This window comes from Simochromis diagramma, unplaced genomic scaffold (assembly GCF_900408965.1).
Source record: "Simochromis diagramma unplaced genomic scaffold, fSimDia1.1 OVJJ01000656.1, whole genome shotgun sequence".
NCBI classification, from domain to species: domain Eukaryota; kingdom Metazoa; phylum Chordata; class Actinopteri; order Cichliformes; family Cichlidae; genus Simochromis; species Simochromis diagramma.
This window is the reverse complement of record NW_024387038.1, coordinates 333,314-359,093: the sequence shown is the minus strand read 5'-3', so window position 1 is coordinate 359,093 and position 25,780 is coordinate 333,314. Positions and strand designations below refer to the sequence as shown.

The 25,780-nt window shown below is 42.5% G+C and overlaps 2 protein-coding genes across 2 annotated transcripts; both read left to right on the top strand.

Annotated features, from left to right (window-relative positions):
• Positions 1-915: 915 nt before the first annotated feature.
• LOC120740971 (uncharacterized protein K02A2.6-like) lies at positions 916-6,412 on the top strand. The gene is made up of 2 exons (XM_040043538.1): positions 916-3,585; positions 6,197-6,412. Exons 1-2 carry the CDS (start codon positions 916-918, stop codon positions 6,245-6,247), a joined length of 2,721 nt encoding a protein of 906 aa, XP_039899472.1. The 3' UTR covers positions 6,248-6,412.
• arhgef15b (Rho guanine nucleotide exchange factor 15b) lies at positions 4,452-25,394 on the top strand. The gene is made up of 16 exons (XM_040043424.1): positions 4,452-4,799; positions 10,746-11,260; positions 14,013-14,975; positions 15,072-15,123; positions 15,467-15,522; positions 17,009-17,259; positions 18,567-18,727; positions 18,918-19,070; positions 19,231-19,360; positions 20,704-20,778; positions 21,097-21,189; positions 21,273-21,427; positions 22,069-22,236; positions 23,809-23,894; positions 23,984-24,088; positions 24,407-25,394. Exons 2-16 carry the CDS (start codon positions 10,849-10,851, stop codon positions 24,574-24,576), a joined length of 3,030 nt encoding a protein of 1,009 aa, XP_039899358.1. The 5' UTR covers positions 4,452-4,799; positions 10,746-10,848; the 3' UTR covers positions 24,577-25,394.
• The last annotated feature ends 386 nt before the right edge of the window (positions 25,395-25,780 follow it).

The following is a 25,780-nucleotide window of genomic DNA, read 5'->3' as shown; positions in this document are numbered from 1 at the left end:
GTTTGCCCCCTCTCAGTTCATGACGACGGAAAACTATCGATTGCAGCCAATCATGATCACTAACGAGATCTGGACTCGGTCTTGTTAAGTTAAAAGACTACGCAAGACAATTTTGAGCCTCCGTGGATTAGAGAAAAAACAAACGAAACACAAACAACAACAAATCGGACTACAAGTCAACTCCGGTGTTCCGAAAAGTATATTATTTGCGGAGAGACTGTCTCAAAATGATGTCATAGGCTAATAGTTCAATCAATATTAATGGCGAATTCAAATTATTAATAAGGGACATTATGCCACCAATTATGTCCTCCACTCCCACCCCAAAAGAAACCATTCACCTCACATTATCCGAACCTCAACATGACATGTAAAGCCCACTTTACGTGTTGTGTGGTGCGGCTGGACTGATCGCTCGGACCCAATAATGGACGGTTCATTGCAGTTCAAAAAACAGACACTAGGTGGGGGTAGGAGACAAAAAAAAGTTCAGGTGCACCTACTTTCTTGACACCTGTGCTGGTTTTACACCAACACTATCACGCGTAAATAAATCAGAAGTAAAACATTTGCATTATTTGTTTTGGAAGACCAAATATGCGCAAAGTTTCAATAAACGTCCACTAAATATTTTCACAGTAAGAGTCCGATAACAACTAATCCCAATCGAAGTCCAAACATGAAACACAGAGTTTTAGTTAAGGTTAAGGGCATTGTAAGTTCGTTAACCTAGTAGCATTTGGAGGCAGCAAGATTTAAACCTCAGGTGTAATTAAGCTGCAGTGTTTTTTGCATAGGCAGCCACATGTGCTATCATTCTTTGTTATTAATGAAGATGTTCAGCCAATACTTGGACTATGTGCATGCAGAGAAATGGGACTTGTATCATTCAGCAATGACGTCCACCAATTGAGCATGTCTGCAGATGACCTGTCACAACAGCTTATCACAGAATACAGCGACTTATTTTCTGATGAGCTTGGGAGGTTGCCAGTCACCTATCGCATGACACTGAACCCAGATGTGAAACCAGTTGTTCGCCCAGCACATCGCATCCCTTTGGCCATGAAAGACAGGGTCAAGGCAGAGCTGGTCAGGATGGAGAAATTAGGCGTCATTACTCCCGTCTCAGAGCCGACGGACTGGGTGTCTTCCATGGTAGCCACCAACAAGAAGGGCAAAGATGAAATCAGGATATGCATAAATCCTCGAGATTTAAACACTGCTCTGAAAAGACCACACCATCCCATGCGCACAGTAGAAGAAGTGGCTGCAATAATGTCTAATGCTACTGTGTTCTCTGTTTTGGATGCTAAGAACTCTTTTTGGCAGGTGTCATTGGATCAAAAATCATCCATGCTAACCACCTTCAGCACTTGTTTTGGTCGTTTCAGGTTCCTCAGAATGCCTTTTGGTCTTAACGCTGCCAGCGAGGTGTTTCAGAGAGCCATGGAGCAGATATTCGCTGGGTATCCATGTGCCATCATTGTTGATGATATACTCATCGGCGGAAGAACCATGAAAGAACATGACGACAACCTGAGAAAAGTCCTTGATCATGCCAGAGAAGTAAACCTGCGACTAAACCCATTAAAGTGCAAATTCCGGCTGAATCAGGTCAGTTATGTCGGACACATTTTCACAAGCGAGGGGCTTAAAGCAGACCCTTCCAAAACAGCCGCAATCAGAGAGATGCCAGTTCCAACAGATGTCCAAGCCCTGCAGAGGTTCCTGGGGATGGTCAATTATCTTGGAAAATTCATTCCAAACTTCAGCCATCTGTCAGCTCCTCTGCGACAGCTCACACACAAGGACAGCGAGTGGATGTGGGACACACAGCATCAGACTGCGTTCGAAGCACTTAAAGAGCACATGTCTAATCCACCTGTTCTGTCATATTATGATGTCAGCAAACCTGTGACACTAATGTGCGATGCATCACAGTATGGTCTTGGTGCAGCTTGCTTACAGGAAGGGCGACCTGTGGCATATGCTTCACGTACTCTGACAGACACTGAAACCAGATATGCTCAGATAGAAAAGGAGCTGCTGGCTGTTGTTTTCGCATGTACAAAGTTTCATGACTACATTTATGGCAAGCCTGTGGTCGTAGAAACAGACCATCAGCCACTGGTCACCATACTAAAGAAACCTATTCACGCTGCACCAGCCAGATTACAGAGGATGTTGTTAAGGCTCCAAAAATACAACATCACCCTCACATATAAATGTGGAAAACACATGTATCTGGCTGACACACTGTCTCGTGCTCCCAACAGCTCCACTTTCCAGCAGCCTGAAGAAGAGGACAACTTTGATGTCATGACGGTGAGCTGCATCTCTTCTTCACGCCTGGAGGAACTTAAAGGACACACAGCTGAGGATGAGACACTGCAAGCGCTCAGCTCGTTCATCAATCATGGTTGGCCACAACGACTCCACAACCTTCCCACAGCAGTTCATCCATATTTTCCTTTCAGGGATGAGCTGATTGTGGATGATGGCATCATTCTTAAAGGTTCCAAAGCCGTGATCCCAAAATCACTGCAAGGAGACTACATCACCATCATGCACAGAGGACATCCCGGCGTAGAAGCTACCAAGCGGAGAGCACGGGGGATCGTCTTCTGGCCGTTCATGTCAAGAGATATTGTACAAACAGTTACTTCCTGCTCAGTGTGTAACAGCACTAAACCTCATCAACAAAAAGAGCCCCTTCATCTGCATGAAGTTCCAGAGCTTCCTTGGTCAACTGTGGCTACAGATATCTTTGAGTGGCACTGTCAGCACTATTTAGTAGTAGTCGACTCATACTCAGGATGGTTTGAGATTGACCTGCTAAAGGATTTGACATCAGCGACAGTCATCAAGAAGCTGAAAAGACACTTCTCAGTTCATGGTGCTCCACACACTCTGATCTCAGACAATGGCAGGCAGTTTACAAGCCAGCGTTTCAAAGACTTCGCTTCACAGTGGGACGTTCAACATGTCACCAGCAGTCCAGAGTATCCTCAATCCAATGGGCTTGCTGAGAGAGCAGTGCGCAGTGCTAAACAGCTGATGGAGAAATCACACAGAGATGGCACTGATGTATTTCTCAACCTGCTGAACCTCAGGAATGTTCCACGTGATGTGAACCTGGGTTCCTCTGCAGAACGACTTCTATCCAGACAGACTCGAACCACGCTCCCAATCACAACGAAACTGCTCAAACCACAACACCGTGAATCTGAGAGAGTGAAAGCTCAACTACTCAACAAGAGACTGACTCAGAAGGTCTGTTATGACAGATCCAGCCGACCACTTCCACCTCTCAACGAAGGACAAGTAGTGAGGTTACAGACCCCACAGGGTTATGACCGCACAGGTGTGGTGAAGGAACTTTGTAAAGAACCTAGATCCTACCTGGTACAGTCAGATGGAAACACTTACAGGAGAAATCGCAGACACATATTGCCTGTGTCTGAGCCTGTTACTGTTCAGAAAGACACTGATCATCATCATTATGATGGACTGCAGGTTGTGGGTGAAAACAATGATGTAGAACAGTTTAAAGACAGCACTCATGTTGAGAGCTCTTCTGATGTTTTGCATTCTCCAAGACCTTCCAAGAGTGATGGTGTTTACAGGACACACTTTGGTCGTGTGTGCAAACCAAATCCAAGATATAGGGATTAATTGGGTACTAGTTAAAACACAGAACATTTTCAGGTTTGATGTTTGAGCCAACAGTAACTGATGTCAATGCTTCAAGTTAAATTCTGTTTGAGGTGATTTTCAGTAGTAATCATATTTAACTTTATACAGCAAAATGATATTCTTGTCATGTTTATTTCTTCCATCTGGTTGCAAATTTAAATGTTCCTAAGGGTCAGCGTATGTCACCTTTTATGCTGTGATTATTATTATTCAGTATGCATTAAACTTTATATCCGGTTGGGGATGTACTAAAGAAGGGGGATGTAGATAACCTGCTGTTAGTTTGGTATTTTGTCCTAATCAGCTTGCCGTACCTCCGTGTAGGTGTGTGTATGTTTTGAGTGGTATAGGCGCCATTCCGTTATTGAATCCAAGCATGTAAGTTCTCTGCTGCTGTGCTGGTTAATAAAACCACGTTAACTGAGATTACTGCTTCATCATTATCATACTGGTGAACATACAACAGGCATGTTGTGTGATGTAGTATCTAATTATATTTTCAGTCATATTTCCATTAGTAAAGGCTAAACCGCTTCAACAGTTGTGCTTGCAATGTTACAATTTCAAACTAAAATATTTATTTTTTGAACCAAGACTGTATATACCCAATATATACATCATATACACACTATATTAATTCGCACAGTTGCTGATTTTGTTGTCATCCCCCACCTTACGTTTTTAAGCCGTAGTTTTATTTTGAAAACAGTACCGGAAGCTGCAGTTATCTGCTGTTAGCTTGGCAGCAGTAGCTCTCGGGGGCAGCTGCACTCCTTCTTTACCTCTCATATTCTGCTGGTAACAAAGGCGAGACAACAAGAGAGGGGTGATGGGTGCTCAGGCAGCAAGCCTGTCAACAATGAACTGAACTGGTTTTGTTTTTATTGGATATTTGTTGCTAACAGCCTGTCTAACTACCGATTTATTTCTTCTCGTGCGCGAGCACAGTTTAAAGTTCATTGATGTAGGTGAGCTGTGGACAGGTTTTTAATCCCGAAGCTTTCGATTTTCTTACAAAACATAAGCAGAGTATGTTGGACTTCGAGCACTAAAGCCGAATGACTGAGGAGAAACATTCAGACCCGTCTTCAACAACACTGGTGAGTTTCTGTCTGTGTAATTATATTTTATATGGAGATTTTGTCTATATTTGGCATTTTAACAGGTGCACTTTGCTGGATTCCGCGAGCACCTGTTCCTTCTGTGGAATATGTTGGGATACAGTGACAGTGTTAAACTTTAACAGTGGTTATTTTAAAGACTGTATTAGCGCAGAGTTTTCTGTGGTTTTATGCTATCTTTTCAGATTATATTTCAGAGACTGTTATGGACTCATAAGTCCATTAAGTGCTCTAGTCTATAAACAGTGATTGTTTTGTATTCACTACATAAGAAGATTGTTTTTCACAGTAAAATCATGCTTCTTTGTAGGATCATCCACATCTGGTGGGTCTTAATGTGGGCATTTTTATATAGCCTATTCATAACAGTATGCTCTCTCCTCATATCAACCAACTCTGTTTCTTTCGATCTCCATGAGAGCCCACCGCGCTGTTTGTGTGTGTATGTTTTCCTCTCTGGCACACCTTTTCCTGTCTCCTCTTCCTGGCCAACGTGGAGCTTCCATCCACATCACAAGTATTGATGCTGCTGAGGTAGAGCGACTCTCTTAAAGCCCCCATACCCAATTTATATACACACTCAATCCATTAGGCTTCAGACCAGATGGCATAATGTGGACACACACACACACACACACACAGAACACTGTGCTAATGGACGTCCTCTCTAAAGGCACTTAAGTATTGTTCTCAAGCTGGATTGATTTAGGGGATGACACCATATCTGGTATGTATTGGATTTACAGGATAAATACACTGAGTGAAATGAATGAGTGGCCCACTGACCCAGCCTGAGCATCTGTATGGTCCAGCAGACTGGAGCATGCAGCTATTGAGCTAAACAGGTCAACAGAAATGTACACAAAAGAGATGAAATCTGTTGGCCACTGCTTGAAAGAAAGCAATGTCTGGAACGTGACCTTAAAGTGTGTTGTTTTATCTGCAAGTGCATTAGAGTGTTTTATTTTAACGTCTACACAAGTTCTTTGTGAGCAAACACACCCTCCTGTTAAAGGTTTATAAGTTACTCCTGTGGACGGTGATGATAACTGGAGTGAGATGTGGAAAGACCTGCTTCTACACCCACACACACACACACACACACACACACACACTGCTACAGCTCCTGATGGGTTAATGCTTCTAATTCTGAATTATACCTCAACATATTTCTAAGAACTGTAAAGTACTTAAAAACTCAAAAAAACAAAAAACACATAACGTGACACAGAAACAAAAGACAAGGATGGGGTTAGGGGGGTGATTGTGGTGTAGCACTGTTTGATTTACTTTGTTGAAATGTGAGACTCTTGCTTTTCTGTCTCCTTGTTTAAAGCTGTGCATCGTGTACATGCCCTCCAAACCTGTCTGACTAGCTGGTGCACTCTTTCAGTAACAACTGTCTATTGGTGTTTGTGTGCGGTTGACTTTAGTCAGATTCTGAGTCAAGGAGCTATTATGGTCACAGTGACTTGTCTGTTTGCATGTGTAAGTATAATAAAGATGACAAATATCTTTAAAATGTGGTTTCCTTGAGACAGAACAGCTTATGTATTTCTTACACCAAGCCTTCAATCTTTTATAAAACTGTCGTCAATAGCGGTTTTTGATCGGGGCGACATGGGCGGTTGCGTGGTGGGGGTGGTACCACGGGCATCTCCAAAAGAAGTTGCTCGTACTCGAGCTGCCCCGACATCAGCCAGCGCATTTTGGAGATGGCATAGGCACCGATCGGTTTTCTGCTGCCCATTTGCGGGGAGGGCGCCCTCCCCAAAGTAAACTTTATTGTCATCTTCGCTACATACAGTCCAGTATATAGAGAAACGAGACGACGAGGCTCCAGTTACAGCAGCGCAAGTAAACAAACAATAACTATAAGAAGAGTAAGAAAATAAATATACACTTTAGGCGTAGGGGTAAAGGGATCAATAACAATTTAAAATGTATAATTTACAGTTTGATGATTTAAAGTCTCACACACAACCGGCCGAAAGGGGAGGGTGTGTAAGGTGTAGGTCTATTAGGTTATGTTGTGGTGATCCTCGGGTTGAAGGATGGGTGTTCATACTGGAGTATAAAATTAAAACCAATGGAAGATGGACAAGAAAAGTTCAAAGCCATCAGGTGCTCAGTTTAGAAAAAAGAGAAAAGAAGATGCAGGTAAGCAGATGTGTGATTGGATAATGGCAGGTCATCCTGAAACAATCAGAATCAGAATACTTTATTAATCCCTAAGGAAATTATGTGGGTTACAGTTGCTCCAAGAAGAAATTGTAAAAATAGTAACAGTAACAGACTAAACTCCAAACAATACATTATGTTACAGATTTTCCACATTTAAGAAATAGCACTAATATATACAGATCACTCAGTTATAAATATCAAGAATTAACAGAGGTGGTTATAAATAAATATCAAGAAAATTGACATGAATATTACAGAGTAGAAAAGAGCGTGTGTAAAAAGGGTGTAACTATTGCAGTTGTTGGAGCTATTTGTTCTTTATTTTTATTATTTTGAAATTAAAGTTTGTTGTTAGTTCACTTACATTTTGGGGTTTATTTACACGTTTATTTGTAGGTTAATATTTGTTTCAATGTTTTGTTTGTTTGGTGTTTACCTTGTTAAATTAGTCAGTAAGAGCTGTAGGACCATTTTGTTTCTATAAATAAAGAGACTGGTATAGGACCAGCATGCACTGGGGTGGGCCTATGGTTTTTTTTTACCAGAGCAGGAGAAGCAGCAGGAAGTAACAAAAAATGGATCTTGTTATTGTTTGCCAAACTGGATGAATGAACCATAAAAACGCAACCTTCAAGTTTGGACCGTGGACTTCTTTTGCCTGCATACAAAATATTATCTCAGTGCAGCAGTGGCTTGTGGACGTTTAATTGTGGGATGTTTGGTTTGTCAAACAAAGGAATTGCCACTACAGCAGTGTTCACAGTGTGTTAGATGGAGGAGTTGTACAGGGAGATGGCAACGGGCAGGAATGATTTCCTGTGTCGGTCAGTGGTGCTTTTTGGTAATCTCAGTCTCTCACCGAACGTGCTCCTGTGACTAGCCAGTACGTCATGGAGTGGGTGGGAGGTATGATCCATGATTGTCCTTATCTTGGACAACATCTACCTCTCTGACACCACCCAAACAGAGTCCAGCTCCATCCCCACAACATTACTGGCCTTGTGGATCAGTTAATTTCGTCTGTTGGCATCTGTGACCCTCAACCTGCTGCCCCAGCATGCAACAGCGTAGAGTATGGCACTGACCTCAACAGAGATACAACAAGATAACATTAATTAGTAGGGATAGTGAAAACTTCTGTGTACGTTTGCTGGCCACTTGGCTATGATAGTAAACAGTTGACACTGATGTAGCTTACTGAATCAGACTGTGTTCAGCACAATATTAATTAGTCATTGTCAATTGTTGATTTGTCCTATTCTCATTGTCCGATGAATTATAATGGCTGTTTGCAAACTATACATACTCTCTCTCTCTCTTCATGTTTATCTGGTTAAATTCAGTATGGTTCCAACAACAGTTTTTACAGTAAAATATGTTTTACATGTATTTACAATCCTTAATATACATATATATACACATAAAATATACAAATATTTTAATGTGGGGAAACATTGCTCAGACTTTTGAGATTTCAGAGAGGCCAAGGTGTGTTATCCTGCTGGAAACAGCTATCAGCGGCACACTGTGGTTATAAAGGACATGGTCAGCAACAATCCTCAGGGAGGCTGTGGTGTTTAAGCGATGTTCAGTTGGTACTAAGAGGCAAAGTGTAATAAGAAAATAGCTTCACACCATTAACCCACCAGCATCCTTAACTGTTGATGAGACAGGATGGATCCATTCTTTCGTGTAGTTTACACCAAATTCTGACTTTGAGAGCCAAATGTCAAACCAGAAATCAAGAGTCATGAGACCAGACAGCAAACTTCTGATCTTCTACTTTCCAAATTTGGTGAGCCTGTGTGAACCGTAGCCTCAGCTTTCTGTTCTTAGCTGATAGGACCCAATGTGGTTTTCTGCTGCTGCTTCAAGGTTTTATGTGTTGAGCATTCAAAGTTGCTCTTCTGCATACCTTGGTGTGTAACGAGTGCTTGTTGTTGCCTATCAGGTCGAAGCAGCCTGGGCATTCTCCTCTGACATCAATGAGACATTTTCACTCAGAGCACTGCCGCTGAATATTTTCTGCTTTTTTCTGACGTTCTCTGTAAACCCTAGAGATGTCTGTGTGGAAAGAGTAGATCAGCAGTTTTTGAAATATTCAGACCAGCCAGTCTGGCACCAATAACCATGCTACATTCATAGCCACTTAGATCGCCTTTCTTCCTCATTCTGATGCTCAGTTTGGCACAGGGCTGCAGATCATCACAACAAGGAGCACTCCAATAATTAGTATAGTAATTATAGTAATTGAATGTCTTTGATAAGACCCTCACTGTGCAGTGCAGTTTTCAAGCCTAAGCTGCTCCTGGAAAGCTGCTCCTCGGTAACCCCAGCTAAAGGTTGTGTCTCTTTCCACTTGTAAACTTGGTGGACTGGTCCTTTAATAATCTGCTTATGCGAAAAGTGAATCGTGATCAGCTGTGCTTAAGGTGACTTATGATCAGTTACTCTTTTGGCTTCCATAAATCTTGTTAAAACTTAACAAGTAATCCATATTTGCTCATCTATGAGTCATTTAAGAGACGCTCCTGCTTACAGCACCACATAGACATGGATTTGTCAGCATTTTAAATGCTCGAGAGATTAACCAGCTAATCAAAAGTGTAATCGCAGAGTTAAAACTGTCTAGAAAATCGGAATGCTTGCAGCTACACGCTCAATTTATTCACCAAAACGATATACAAAGCAGTGCAGAAATAACATGTTTTTCAGGATCTCTGTTCTCTTTTCTTCATGACTCAGTGCATGACTAAGCCTGCTTTGATTTGCTATTGCATCAGTTGTCGCGCACACAAACGGGCACATTAAAAAAAAAAAAACATATGGTGAGAGGAATCTGCAGCGTGGACATTTGGTCACCCAGAATGGAAAGGGACTACCACATTGCTGTCATCACGTTTCTTTTTATAGACACTTTTTAAAAAAGCTCTGGTTTATTCGCTTCATTTGAATGACCAGAGTGCTTTGAATATGGAAACTTCCCCGAGTTCCCTCTAGATTAAAAGATTAAGTCCCTGCAGATTTACTGCAGGCGTGACGTCAGGGTGTATGTGTGAGAGACCAGCGTTTTCACAACTGTAAAGTACTCCAGTTAACATCCCTAATTAACTTTTTTTTTTTTTTTAAGTTGAGTAATACACGAGTGATGGTGATATTTGTGAAGGGAGGAAAACACAACTGTCGAGGATGTGCTCATTCTCTGAACACAGATGTGTGTGAGGCTTTTAAGCTGACAAGTCAACACGGGAGACGGTCGAGTGGTTGTTGATGCATTAATATTAACTATTAATCAAACTGAACTGGTGTAACTTGATCACATGACCTTGGGGGCTCGTTACACAGATACAGCACACAAAAGAAGAAATGCTTTTTGTATTTCTGCATCTACACTGCTCCTCTGCACAGAAGCTCTTCTATTTATAAGAAAAGGCCTTGCGTAGCTGCTACTGACATCAGGTATGCCCAGTATCCCTGTTCTGAAGCCGTTAAAACAGCGAATAAACACTGTGCAGTGCAGGATGTTTCTTTAGGAGCAGCTAAAACACTCTCTACCGTCTCCATACAGTTGCTAGAAACTAATGAGCTTATTACAGTGTAAAGTTCATTCTCCTCTGTGGCCTTGCAGAGGGGGGGTTTCTACATAAGAACTCAAAGTCCTACTCAGCGCTGGTATTCACATACCGAGTTATGTAACATCGATTTCCTCTCTGTAAACATTTATTTCTTTTTACTCCTCAGGAGATGATGACACGCTCACATTAACATTCACAAAAGCCTGGCCTTTGATAGGTCAGGGCAGGGAGTGAAGCACATCAGAAGAGACGACGTCCTTCCTGCCACCATGTCCGTCCAGGAACCGCCAACATCCACTTCACCCTTCAAACCCGAGGCCAAGCCAAGGCCGGAGATTCCTCCAAAACCACAATGCAGTTCCCCTACTCTTGGAGAGAGGGACAGCAATGTCAGACGCTCTGGAGGGAAGGTCAAGAGGATTGTGAACCAGTTCAGCAAGCAGGAGTCCACCGAAAGGTTGGAACCGGCCACCAATGGTACTGCAGAAGTCAAGCCAGTTAGACAGACCAAGAGGCCTCCTACGATAAAGCCCAAACCCCGGGTTAGACTGCAGCTTCAGAAGGAGGCAGAGCAGGCAGCGCCGCCGCTCCCTAAGAAGAGGAGCCGCTTGGCGAAGAAACAGAAGGAGCTTGGGGGAGGAGAGGAGGGGGACAGAAGCAGCGTGGAAGGAGGCCGATCAGGTAAAGCTTTGGGGAGAAGTATATGGGAGAAATACCTCTATCTTGAGTTTAATTTATTATTTTAATTTGCGTTGATTGGAGTTTAACTGCAGGTTTTGTCACAGATATAAAGATGGTCAGAGTGAAGTAAGGTTAGTGTTTAAAAAGAAGCAGAAATGCATTCTTAATGCAGTTTCACATCAAAAGCAAGTGTCACCTGATTTACTAGAAACTAAACATGTTTAAACCTTTACCTCCAATTAAAAAAATCTCTTGCAACAGCTGGTCAAAGATCAGATGACAGCAGTAATTGTTTTATCTTGTGATGTTATGATTTCCTGTCTTTATGTCCCTTCACACACACAGTTAGCATAATTAGGCTAGTTTCACAGACTTCAATTCAATTCAATTCAATTCTTTATTTATTTGTCACATGTAGTTATAACTAGTACAACACACAGTGAAATGTTTTTTCCGGCTAAAAAGTACTCCCCCCCCGACTGTGCATCTTACTAAACTTATAATAAAAAATATCTATATAAAAGTATAAAAATGTATAATATCGTGCAAAATATTACGCTGTAATACTTAAGAGCTATAGTGTACGTATTTACATAAATACAGATGTATATGATAAAAATACAAATAAAAATAAGGATAAAACTCAAGGAAAATTATATACTGTGTATGGAATTGTCCATCATGTTGTCCGATTTGTGTTTTGATTGAGGAGTCTCACTGTTTGTGGGTAAAAACTCCTCCTGAACCTTTCAGTTCTTGTTTTCAGGCTACAGAGGCGTTTCCCTGACCTCAGTGGCCTGAACAGTTTGTAAGCGGGATGGCTGGAGTCTTTAGTGATCCTGATGGCCCGGGATCTGCACCTTTCAGCGTAGATGTCCTGCAGTGTTAGTAAAGATGTTCCCATAGTGCGTTCAGCTGTGCGCACGACCCTCTGCAGGGCTTTCTGTTGCTGTACTGTGCAGTTCCCGTACCACACCGTGATGTTATTACACAGGATGCTCTCAATGACCCCGGTGTAGAAAGACTTAGTGTAGCATAAGATCACACATGAATTATTAGACATTTTGTCTGATGCAAAAATTGTGTGTGTGCGTGCATTTAAAGACCTTGGCATATGAGTGTTAAATGTGTAACGTCAAATGTGCAGCGTAATCAGTGAGCTCTGAGGTGCGGTTATGTTTGAATGGTCTGTCCCATAAAAGAAGTCAGTCAGCTGATCCTGTGTGTGTGCGTGCTCTTGAGAGCAAGGAATGTGAAAGCAAAAAGTTAGGTGTGCTGTGTTTACTTTCTGTTGGAAAAGACAGAGGGATCCTAGAGGGATCTCTTACATCTCTATCTCTTTGTTTAAGCTGCAGCGACACTTTTCTTTGGTGTATCATGGTGAAACCCAAAGAAATTAAGTTGCATTGGTACTGATGTGAGATTTGAATTTTCCATTCCAACATACAATATCACTTCCCTTGTTTTGCTTCCTTGTTCAAACAGAAAACATTTAAACATGACCTCACTGAGTCTTTGAGTGAATACAGCTAAAGCATGCAGTCAAGTTTAAAAATAAATATTCCTGTTAGGGCAGGGGAGGGTCAGAATTTATTCCGGCACACCCCAACAACCACGAGTTTTTTATTATATCTTTTATTGTCAGCATTAGTAAAAACAAACAAACAAAAGAACCCCAAAACAGGGATTTCATTCATTTTAAAAGATTAAATAAAATGGATCTAAAGCGAAATGATTCTGTTGCAGCACCAGGGCAAAATCTAAAAATATCACAGTATACAATAAATTAAAAGTTAAAATAGAAATGTCACAGGCACATAGTGAGGATCTTCTACTGTGAGATACTTCAACAGTAATAAAAAAAAAAAATTAAAATGAGTTTAAGTTGAAGAAGAGTAGATGTTAAAGAAATGTTTAGGGATAATAAGCTCATTTTAAATTGTTTATATATTTATTGTCTTGCTAGTGATTTGCTAGTGTAAAAATGATTAAAAAAATGGTGATTGGTGAAATTTAATATAACTTGGAACCGGTGCCTCGATTATGTGCTAGTGGCCAATAACCAGTTGCAAATCAAATGTGCAGTAAGTGAATCTTTTCTTTTGTGGACGGCTGTTGTGCAGTGTATTGAGCTGAATCAGTATCTGTGTCGGTGCATCTGATAGTTTTGGGGAGATTCCACTCGTTTAACTCTCAGGAAATAAAGGTGGTCCAACACCACCATCGCTGATGTCACCAGCATGGCAAAGTGCGTCAGTGTCCTTAGTGGTTTAACTGGAAAGTTACCAAAACTGTCCTTTATTTCCCAGCTTTTTTAGATGCTTACTTGCTGACCCCTTTAACCATCTTTCCAGTTCACCACTCTCTTTCCTCCACCTCCTCCATTTCCTTTTGTCAGTATTGAATTTTCCCCCATGCGATCCTCCAAATGTTTCCATGAATATTTGAAGACGCGTGCTGACTCAACGGTGCAGCATGTGCATGTGAAGCATTTATGGGAAGAGAAGATGGGGGGGGAAGCAAAGCTCTTAATGAAAGTGTACCTTTCCTTTCTGTCTGAGGACACAGGAAGTGGGCAGAAAGCAGCCATTCCCACTCATTAGCTCAGTTTCTTTTTTTTGTGTTTTGTTTTGTTTTTTAAATTGCAAAATAAGAAAGAAACTAAATATTAGAGAAGTTCACTATGATTTTACTTTCTTCCCCTTTTGAAAACATTTCAAAACAATTCATGTGTTTCTTATGTTTTACGCAGAGCCTGATGGAAAGGAGGTTGAGGTTGAGCTTACTGGAGGAGATAAAGTGGAGGCGGAGCACAGTCATCGCACGCCTGTCAGCCCGTGCTGCGCCCCGAACTGCAGCTGCATCTGCCACCTCCAGCGGCCTGGCATGAAACTAATATGGGTGCCCGTGAACGTGGAAGATGTTGGGGAGGAGGGTGGAGAGGAGGATGAGGAAGACTGGGAAGATGAGGAAGTAGAGTTTGTGGATGAAGGGGACAGTGAGGCAGAGGACACAGAGGACACTTTTGCGATTGAGGAGGATGAGGCGTTGAAAAAACAAAAAGCAAAGTTCCACGAGTCGTTGAGTGTTTTGATTGCGGACAACCAGAGGAGGCGTTCGGACCCGGGTCCTCACTTCATTCTTGCCTCGCTTGCTATCACTCGCTCCGGGTCTCCCCCCATTCCCCCAAAACGTATGCAGTCACCGCAAATTCAGCACGGAAGCGCCCAAAATGAAGAAGAGAATATTTACGAGGCCACGCTTCCATTGATTTACCCCACTCCTAAAAACAACGCAGTCGAGTGTAAGGAGCTGGATATTCCTCTAATCAAAGTGTGCAAACTAGGCCGTCGGTCCAAACTGACCAACAGTCTGTCAGATCCCACGTCCGAGTTTCAGAAAGAGGGAGAAACCATAGTGACCCCGGACGAAGTTCCGCCTGCTATCCCCCCGAGGATCCCTTTGAACCAGGACAGTCGTAGCCAAACAATACCCAGGGGCGGCATTCCTCTTCCCATGCCCACACCGGAGGAGGGTCACTTGTTGCGACCCTCCTCCCCCAGTGGCTCCGCCACCACTGGACTGAGCCCTCAGCGAGCCCACACTCCACCTCCACACATTTCCCTCCAACCTCAGAGACTCCCACCACCACCACCAAAGGCAGATCCCAGGAGGCTCAGCACTGCCTCAGCGCAGTCCCTCACACTGAAAAAAGGTCTGAACGAGGATTCTGTGTGCCTGACATGAGCTGTGAATGATGCATACAGGTAATATCTGTTTAACTAAAAGCAGCCATGTCTTCTTTTACTAGGGGAGGAGAATGGAGGGAAAGAGGAAGAGAAGGAGGACACAAGCGAAGAAAAGTGAGTCAGCATCTTTACCTTTCCATTTTAAAAGGATATGTGTGGAAATATTTTATATTTTCCTCAGATAAAATTACACAAATATATGCAGTATATTTCCAAAGATGCTCCTAAACAAAAACCTGCTAAAAAATACAGTAGGAGGGCTCAAGCTACAAATGGATAAACAGGGTAGAGCGCATTTAGAGAAGAGCTAACACAATGTCTTTATATAAGAAAAATAAAGATTTTCACCTGGATTACCCTTTAAACCAGCCTTTATATTATTGAGAGTATTGACAGATTAATAAGGGGGCATTTGTAAGTTGTTAACCCTTTTCTCCAATGTCATGTCCCCTGACAGGAGGAATCCTATCAGGAGGAAGATTGGGTTCATTTTCGACGCTCGTCTGCAGGATGGTAAGGCTGACACTCAAAACAAACAAGCCACAACAAGCCCAGATCTATCAACTGTAACCCTGTTTCCAAAACAAGTCCATAAATGATTCAACTTCTAATAAACATGCCTTTACATTTACAATAATCCGCTCACAGTCCACGCGTCCTTATCGCCACAGGCTAAAGATGGGAAAAATTGCCAGCATCAATAAAGGGGCAAATTTCACTTGCTGATTGGTCAGGTCACACCTACAGGCATGTGTGGCTGCGCTGAGCAGGGATTTTGCCATCATACCTGAGAGGATTGCTGGATGATGATTTGGGGCAACACTGTGCTGTTTAGTTTTACTTTTTGCATCAGAAACTGTTAAATAAACAAAAAAATTTTGGACGTAGTTTCGTAGGATATTTGCAGACAGTGAAGCTAAGATTAAAAAAAACATTGGAAATATTGGAAAGTCCAGTTGTTCTGATCGTGTCATTGCCTGGCTGTCTTTGTGTACAGTCGGAATTCACTGCCTGGGTCACATTTGTGAAGGCGCCGCTAACGCTCAACAGCACATGCAGGTTTTGGAGCAACAAACAAATGCCACCTGCATGACGTCAGATTAAGGAAACTCTTTCTTGTCACCTTGTCACATTCTCCACATACTGAAACTCCAATGCTGGTAAAACATGAGTACAGGTGCTAACAGGATGTGCCTGCAAAACCTTTCACCCACTAAAAAACAGTCCTGATGAACTGTTGAGCAGCTGAAATCCTGAAGCATGAGAAACTTTGCACTGGTCTCAATGTCGAGTGTCATTAGACATGCTTCTGTCCCTACAAAAACCAGATTTTGATATGTAGTTCCAGTTAGACAATTTCAAGCGTTTGCATTGGATGCAGGTTTATGTCATTACTAGTATCTTAAATAGGAAACGCATTTGGTGAATTTTACTATGAGCCATAATATTTGTCTCCATTTAATCAGTTTCTTTGCACATTATCGTCAGTGTGATTGAATCTGATGATATTCATCTGTATTTTCATCGACTCCATTAAGATGTATTGCATGTTGTCCTATTTCCAAAGTACCTGAGGCAGTAGATTACGTACTATATACAGCACTGTCTTATTTGCTCTCACTGAACAAATCACTGATTGTACAAAGTAATTTATTACTTTATTATTTGTCACTCGAATGCATTTTAATGAAAAAGATGCAGTTCTGACATTTTTTTGGCTTTACCTCCCAGCAGGAAGTGATGCTGCTGGGAAACTCTTCGCCAAAGAGCGACGGTGACAGTGTTGAAGCTAAGGCATGACAATTGAAGAATAGCTTTAAAGTAGCAATAAAATTCAAGTTAAAAGAAAAGGAAAGCCTAAAACGTAACCAAAAAGTTAAACGAGTAGTTCTTGGTTTACTGATAACTGATTATGCAGGTCCACTGGGAAGCAGAGTGATTGATGTTTATGAATATATGTAGTAATCAGGAAAATGTTTGACTCTTTTCCCTGTTTCAGAACCTCTCTACCAGACGTACCGGGCTTCTGTCATTACAAAAGAGATCCGGCGCCAGACAGTTTGCCGTAACATCAGCAAAACTAGTGCGGACTATGCTATGGACCACCTCGGTCGTCGCCCTGGAAATGGAGGACCGAGGGGCAGCCCGGTGCCCACACCGGCTCAGAGCACTCTGTGGCAGGAACTCCCAAATGTGCGGGACAGCGGGGTGCTGGAGAATCTCAGCTCTGACCAGTGCAAGTACCAGGAGGTGAGGGAGTGGAGGAGAGGAGATGATAATGCATGGCAGAGAGGCTCCATAAAGACAAATCAATAAAGGCTGAAAGGAGAAATCTGAGATGCAGGATCAAGTTTTAAAACACATCTTAAACTAATAATATAATGCTTTTCCATGAATTAGAATCCATTTAGCCACACTGTCTAACTCATTGCTATTACATCATATTGATTCACCCGGTATGAAGTTCAGAAAAGCTTTTACAGTTAGTTATAAAGCTGTAGTGCCAGTAACAGAATTTGTAAAGGTAAATAACCTTTGAAGTACTGATACAGGCTTAAATACACCCCTCACTAATATTTAGTGAAATGACAAGCTGCACATTGACTCGACATTTTTGATCGCCATCATCAAGCATCTGGCATCATTCTGGCTGTATATTTGATTACTTCTCTGGGCAGAATTGCTCCATTTAAATTGCTTGCTTTGTATCATAAATCCGTCTTTTAAGCATAGTCTACATGAGGTCGGGGCATGAAGAATGGCCATGCCAGAGGCGTAATGCTTGTTTGCTTTATCCATCCCAAAACCAGTCTGATGTGTGTTTGGGATCATCCTCTTAAAGCACCCAGCTGTGTCCAAGTTTCAAGTATCTAGCTGTTGATTTGAGGTGAAGTTGAAGAATTTGGAGGTAGTCCTTTTTCCATTATTCGAGCCACTTTATGCAATATACTGGTACCACTGGCAGCAGAGCAGCCGCAGAGCTTGATGCTACCACCACCATGCTTACCATGCTCAACAGCTGATGCAGTGTTCTCAGGTTTAAACTCCTCATCTTTGCTACTCCAAACATTCCTCTTGTCATCGTGGCCAAATAGTTCAGTCTTGGTCTCCGTGTATTATCCATGTATTTGTAAATTTCATTTGAGCCTGATTTTGGAGCGGAAACATATTTCTTGGTCGACACCCTCTCAGTTCATGGTGAAACTGGCTTCACTGTGGACAGGATGCTGGTGTTCAGCAGTTTCCAGTTCCTCACAGGCTTGAGCCTTGGTGGTTCCTGGGTGGTTCTTGCTTATCAGTTTCTTCTGATCTGAGGGTGACAGTTTGTGTATTCTTCCAGACGTTTGCTGACACATCCATACGATTGTTTGAAATGATGATCTTGGATTTTAGTTGTTTATAAATAGCTCCCAAGAGCCCTTCACAACCTGTGTAACTTTTCTTATTTTAAAAAAAAAAATCATATATAAATCATAAATATTTCCTGCAGTTATCCTGCTTTTTGTGTCATCTTGATTTCCTTTAATGTGCAGCTTTGTTCACCTTCTTCCTGACAGAGTATGTTTGAGGTCCTGACATCAGAGGCCTCTTACTTGCGATCTCTTCATGTTCTGACTGAACATTTCATGGAGAGCCGGGAGCTGGAAGAGACGATGATCATCAGAGACAGGAAGACTCTCTTCTCCAACATCCTGAGGATCCGTGAAGTCAGCGAGAGGTGAGGAAAAAAAGGGTGAAGGGAGATAAGGAAAAAACAGAAACTCCAAAGTGATTTATGATGTGAAGTGCTGCAAGGTCACTTGTTGGAGATGAAACTGGGACAGGAATGTAAAGCTTGTTCTTTATGGTTCAACAGGCTTGTGCACAGTTTTCTGCAAGTTCTGAAAATTTGTTATCCGACTCAACAGATTCTTGAAAGACTTGGAGGACCGCATATTTCAGGACGTGGTGTTCTCTGACATTTGTGATATAATCAACTACCATGCCCAGCACAACTTCCCCGCCTACATTGACTACGTACGCAACCAGATCTACCAGGAAAAGATGTTCACTGAGCTCATGTAAGCAACCAGAGTTTCACTTGAATCAGGTTCAAACTCTCTGAGAATTTCCGTAGCAACTATGAGAAAGGATTGTAAGTAGTGCAGGCTGGCAGGGTACCAACTGTGTCAACTGGAGACAAAGTCTTACCTTATCTTTACTTTTGTGGTGTATTTACAGGAAGAGCAACCTGCAGTTCAGTGCAGTAATCACTCGTCTCCAAGAGTCGCCTCAGTGCCAGCGGCTGCCCTTCATGTCTTTCTTGCTACTGCCGTTCCAGCGAATAACACGCATCAAAATGCTCATTGAGGTGTGCAGCATCACCCAGTTTTCACTCTCTATGCCTTAGCATATGTCACCGGTCACTTTATTAGGTACACCTGTTCCACTGTTAGTTAACATAAGTTCTGTAATTGCAGCCAATCCCCAACTCTCTGTCAACAGTATTCAGGGCCATTGATCAGTGCTCATGACACATGCATATTAATGATCAATTCACTTTGATGAGTGATGAAAGGTTAGAAATGTCCACATGATCAGAATCATCTTTCTGGGCTTAACTTCAAATATCTAATCAGCCAATCACAGGGAGACAACTCAGTTCAAACAGAACACCAAAGTAGGGAAGAAAGATGATTAGAGCGACTTTGAACGTGGCATGTTTCTTGGTGCCAGACAAGCCTGGTCTGAGTATTTCAGAAACTGCTGATTTTCTGGGATTTTTCCCACAAAATAATAACTGAGATAACATCTCAATACAACAAAGGTATGCAGAAGAGCATGTCTGAACACACAAGCAGATGGGCTCCAGCCGCAGAAGACTGCACCAGGTGCCGCTCCTGTCACCTAATAACAGGAAACTAAGGCTACAATTTGTCTGGGCTCAATATTAAACCACAGAAGATGAGAGAAATGTTCCAGGCTTGACAAATCTCAATTTCTGCTGCAACATTCAAAACAACATAAACACAGTTGTATAAATATTTCAGGATTCACAGTCACCAGATGTCAACCAGTAGAGCACCGTTAGGACATGGTGAACCTAGAGATTAACATCATGGATGTGCAGCAGACAAATCTGCAGCAACTATGTGACACTGTCATGTCAACATGGACCAAAGTCTCTGAGGAATGTTTCCAGCACCTTGTTGAATCTATGTCACAAGTAACTAAGCCAGGTCTGAAGGCAAACTGGAGTCAAACCTGGTACTAGTGAAGCCCTTACTAACTAGGTGGCATGTGAGTGCATGTTTAGGCCACAGAGTGACAAATTGGTTATTTGCTTCTGCTTCTCTCCTGAGAGGAAAAAGCTCAGCAACTCACAGATGAGTGACAGCCTTTGTAAGCTTTACGTGCTTTACTTAAGTGCCAAACAAAACGCCACAGTACATTGTGCATAGCTGACCCTTCTCTCCTGAGGGTCAGTGAAAGGCAATAGCATGAGTTCATCACGGTGTTCGGATGTGTGGCATGCCCTCATTCCAGCGTAATCTTACACACTCTAGCCTTCGCTGATCCTTTAACCTATAAGCAAACACACAGACTCGCCTCGCCCCAGTTTCACAACCTTGCTTGTGTTTTGGTGGAAAAATGTCTCCTGGTAATGTTGTTTGTCTGTTTGCAGAAATAGAAAGTTGTTGTTTGTTGTTTCAGAACATCCTGAAGAGAACAAAAGAGGGGACGAAAGAGGAGCAGACAGCCTCAAAGGCTTTGGCCTCTGTGTCCAAGGTAAACACGCCTCACTCCTCAACCGCCCTTCTGCCTGCAAATGCGGCATATTTGAGTCTAAAGTGTGCCGTATGCTTCTGGAAATTAGATGTCAGCTATTGTCTGAATGAAGGATTTCCTACTGAATCAACTCAGTGAGTCACAGGTGCCATTGAGGGCAGTGGCAGGGTGAGATTAGGTTTATTAAAAGAGCCAGAGGAATAAACTTGATACTCCCAGTGAGACACACACGGTTTTATACAAGGATGGTTGAGAGGAGGTTTTTTTAAGTGTGAAAATAAAAGGGATCTGCTAACTGATTTCATCATTTTGTTTCAGATCATTGATGTGTGTAACACAGAGGTGGGAAAGATGAAACAGATGGAGGAGCTGATTCATATCTCTAAGACACTGGAGTTTGACAAGCTCAAGGTAACGGCAGTGTTGACGTTTGTATTCAGGTTATGTGATCTCTTTTATTTTGAAGAGTCGTAAATGCCACCTGTCCTCTTCAGGCCATCCCCATCATCTCCCAGACTCGATATCTGGAGAAAAAGGGAGAGCTCCAGGAAATGTCCAAAGGAGCGACTCTCTTCAACATGAGGGCAAAGTTCACTCCCGTCTACTTCTTCCTGTTCAACGACCTGCTCGTCATCGCTGCCAAAAAGGGGTTAGGTTCAAAAACAAAACTGACACAACATAAAATGCTCTTAATTTGTTGACCCATCTTTGATGCATTATTGATTCGTTCTGTTAGATTCTGATTAGAATTGAAAGCGTACACTGAATTTTTCAGATGTTGTACACATCATGCATTCAGTCCCTTTACAGCTTAATAAATGCTTCTTTCTGCTTCTGTGACAACAGCTACATAAATTTGCTTGATGTCAGTGGATATCAAAGCCTATCTGTAAACTGGAGATATTTACTAGCCTCAGCTTTATGCACTAATTCAGAATTATACATTTTGGTTAATCATTAAACACTGTGAGGGTGGTCTCTGCCTATGCAGCTACCCTTGGAAAAGCCCAGAAACTATTCTAATACTTGCCAAACTATTACATCTTTATAGATATATAGTGAGCTCATTACAGGGGAGGTCGCCGAATGTCGTCTTTATGGGGAAAGAGTTAAATGTGTGTCATCACTCGTTTAAATAACTCCAACTCCCTAAAATTTAAGGGAAGGTGGTGCCAAAGGTGCTAGACGTTAAGAGTATACACAGCATGCGATATACCTGCTTCCTGCTAGACCCGTTTTCCTTCTCATATTTTTCTTGTAATTAGCTTTTGTCTACATTGTCTCAAACAGCGCGGAGCGTTTTGTGGTGCTCGACCATGCCCATCGCTCTCTGGTGCAAGTGCAGCCAATAGAGGAAAGCGGGACCAGTGGGAGCCCCTTCGAACACTGCTTCAATCTCACGCTGCTGGAAAACCACCAGGGACGCCTGTTTGAGCGGCTCATCAAAGCTTCCTCTCAGTGAGTGGTCGCGTGTGTGTGTGTGTGTGTGTGAACAGCATGTACTTGACTCTAACATCTGCAGTATGTTGAATGAAAATAAGGGAAAAACTAGACATGAAGTCAAAGTCCAATTCAAGTAGTTCATGCTGTTTGCATAGAAGCAGCATGAATCGGGTAATTTGACTCATGTAAAAGAAACATTTAATTTCCTAAAAGGAAAAATTGTAGATGAACTGCGAGTGACTCAAAGGTTACGTGAGATGGAAATGAGAAATTAGATCCACCAAGAAACAGTTCTGGCCTAAAAGTGTAACTAGATTACACTCCTGCCTGGCCACTCCTTGAAAATGTTGCCCTGGATGAACAGCTGTTCTGACTTTCAAAGTAAAAGCTTACGAGCACAAAGAAAAACATTCACACTACATTCAAAATTAAGTGAAATTATGAACCAAATACAACAAACACATATGCAAAGTCCTGCCCCCCTGATTCATGCCTGGGAGCCAGTTTGGAGAGCATACAAGCTGACGTCCTGGATTTTGACAGACTTGCTACAACCGGCTTACAGGGAAGTTAAACATGGAAAAAAAGGATGTTTGTCATTTCAAACAATTTTCATTGTGATGTTTGTTTATTATATGCATGGTTGGCAAGGTATCATGTGTCTTAATTGCCCCTTGAGGATAAATATGGTCTTTTTGACTTTGACTTGATGACAACATGATCTGACGGAAACATTGTTAGGATGTTTTTGCAGGTTATAAAATATCCCCAGTGTTAGGTGATCCAGAGCAATCAAAAACATGTCCAGGATGTGATTGAGGCCAGAGAATCCATAATGCTCTATGCAAAACATTTTCTCTGTTAAACATTTTGAGGATGTGTTGTTGGTGAGTTTGGTGACATAGTTTTCCTCTAACACCATCCCAGTAAAATGCAAATATCGGCCACTATGCTAATAGTATAATGTGTGACTCCAGGGAATAAATCCTTCAAATTTAGTACTTAGGCCAAAAACATCTAATGTCGATCCATTCGTGTATCCACTTCTGCTTATCCAACTCGGGGTTGCAGTTAGGCTGAAGCCTGTCTGAGCCGTCATAGGGTGAGAGTTGGAGAGCACCCAGTACAGTGGTTAGCGCTGTACAGCACAGTAAAAAGGTCCCTGGCGTCCTGCGTGTTCGCCTTGTGTCTGTCTGAGTTCTCTCTGGTATTTCCAGCTTCCTCCCACAGTCCAAACACACGCCTGTTTGTTTAACTGGTAGTTTTGGCGACGTATCAAGGTTAAACTCAAGATCTCTTGACCAAACCATTATAAAAGTGATTTGCTAAACTTAAATGAACCTAAATATAATGCTGGGAACATTTTTCAGAGATGTGCCAAAATGCAATGTGAGGATTTTTAGATTCAGAAGACTGTGGGACATGTTGAGCCTCGTAAAGGCGGTGAGCAGAAACGGGTTGCTATGGTTTTCTGTTGACCTCCTCTTCTCCGCACACCTCGAAGGAGGTGAAAACTCTTCCTACTGTTACATCAGGAATTACACGTCACTGGTAACGAGACTAAACTGTGGCCGTCTCCATCAACAGGTCGGACATGGACAGGTGGATGGCAGCTTTCCCCAACACGGCCAACCAAGAGAGAGATGATAAGGAAGTGATTTACGAGGACTGGGGTGAGGACAAGCGCATACAAAATTCACACACACCGAGTGTTATGCGAGTTATGAAAGTTTACAATTTTATATGTGTCTGTGGATGGCAGACTGTCCTCAGGTGCAGTGCGTGGAGCAGTACATCGCCCAGCAAGCGGACGAGCTCAGCCTGGAGCCCACTGAGATCATCAACGTCATCCGCAAAACCAACGAGGGTAAGAGCATCGGGTGGGAAACGTTTATCTTTAGAAAACAAGCTGTGGCAGCTGAAACCGAAACTAATTATTATTATTAACATTTGTTACACAGAAAAAGTTACATGTACTAACATGACTTTGTATCACCTCCCTGGACTCTGCTTGTTTATATGCCTCCATCCTCCAACCCTCGCTTTAGCAGTTTATTTGCTTTGACTTTCTTGCATGAACGACGCAGAAACCGCCAATATCTCCCCCTTCCCTTGTTTGTCCTCTCCCCACTCTCCTCCCCCTCCTCCCCTCTCTTTTTTTTTTTTCTCCCTCCCCCCCGAATAGGCTTGTATGAAGGAACCCGCCTGTCGGACGGTCAGAAGGGCTGGTTCCCCGTAGCGAATGTCATCGAGATCACAAACGAACACGTGAGGAGGAGGAACCTCCGGGAGCGCTACAGAGTCATGCAAGCAGCGACTTTGGTTGCAAACAGCAAGACCCGCACGCTTCAGTAGATGTTTACAGTAAATGACGTGGACACTTTTGAGAAAGACAGTTACTCAGGGACTGTGCCACGTGAGCTGCCAGTTTCTAGCAAACAGGAAACGAAAGGTAAAAGCAGAAGGGCGACCACGACGAGACGGCGGACACACACTCGAGCTGCTGCAGCATGTGCTACTTCAGCAGAAGAAACAGAAAGTATGTGACAGCAGAGGATTAGCTTACATATCTCCCTAACTGCAAGGATCCACCTCTTCCTGTTTTCCGTGCAGCCCCACGCCAACACCTCTTCACAGACTGCTGTGCCAAACTCACATGCCAGTCATTCGTGGCATTGCTCAAACGCTCGTACGCTCAGACAGGAGCTGGGTGTTGGCTGGAAACATTGTTTAGTTGTCAATACACAAACAATGCCCTGTTTTTTAGTGCTACGTGACACTTGGTTGGCCGGATTAGAGAACAGAAGGAGTCTTAAAAAAAACACAAAAACCCCCAAATGCATCTCAGCTGAAAGATGTTAACGTTTTAAAATTTCACCAGAAAACAGACATAAAATCAGGAAGTGCCTTTTAATTGAAAACAGAAGTACACAATTGTGAAGTACGGGGTTTATGCTTTCAGCATGTGCAAACTGTGCTTGAACTTTGTTTTTTATGTTTTTAGTAGTTGTGCTTTTGACTAGCTTGTTAGCTTGTCCACCACCGTGGAGTGGTGCTGTAGCTCCCCCTGCAGGGCATCAGGAAATGGGGTCTGGTCTGTATAGTATGTTGTAAATTACAACAGGGTGATTCTCCTTCAGGACATATTTTAATAAAACCTTTTGTCTTTTTAACTGGCTCTTTGTTTCTCAGTAACGTTTACTGAACATTATAAAGTTCTCGTCTGTCAGAGGAACCTGTGCAAAATCCAAAACTGGGTAAAGTGCAAATACAATGCTCAAACACAAGAGCCGAGAACAGAAATATTGAGCACAGTCACTGCGTGATATCAACATCCATAAGGCTCAGGAGCACGTCCACGGCATCGCCCTCCAAATCTGAGAGCCTCTGTTCCTTTGCTTCCATAAACCCTTCAAAGACACTCACTTTGCTCTTGATCACTGGGGATGTCCTTCAGGGGAACGGCGCTACTTCCTAATGCAAGTGGAGCTTCAGCTTCCTGGTGTGTTTGAGGGCTTGGGCATAGCAGAAGACCAGGAGGAGTGTTTGCTGTTTCATT

Excerpts from the sequence above, each read along its gene's own strand:
- LOC120740971 (XM_040043538.1), top strand. The coding sequence starts at position 916 with ATGTCTGCAGATGACCTGTCACAACAGCTTATCACAGAATACAGCGAC. Across the intron at positions 3,586-6,196 it reads ATGTTGAGAGCTCTTCTGAT|CTGGTGCACTCTTTCAGTAA; the intron begins GTTTTGCATTCT and ends CTGTCTGACTAG.
- arhgef15b (XM_040043424.1), top strand. The coding sequence starts at position 10,849 with ATGTCCGTCCAGGAACCGCCAACATCCACTTCACCCTTCAAACCCGAG. Across the intron at positions 15,124-15,466 it reads GAGGACACAAGCGAAGAAAA|GAGGAATCCTATCAGGAGGA; the intron begins GTGAGTCAGCAT and ends GTCCCCTGACAG. Across the intron at positions 23,895-23,983 it reads AGTGATTTACGAGGACTGGG|ACTGTCCTCAGGTGCAGTGC; the intron begins GTGAGGACAAGC and ends TGTGGATGGCAG.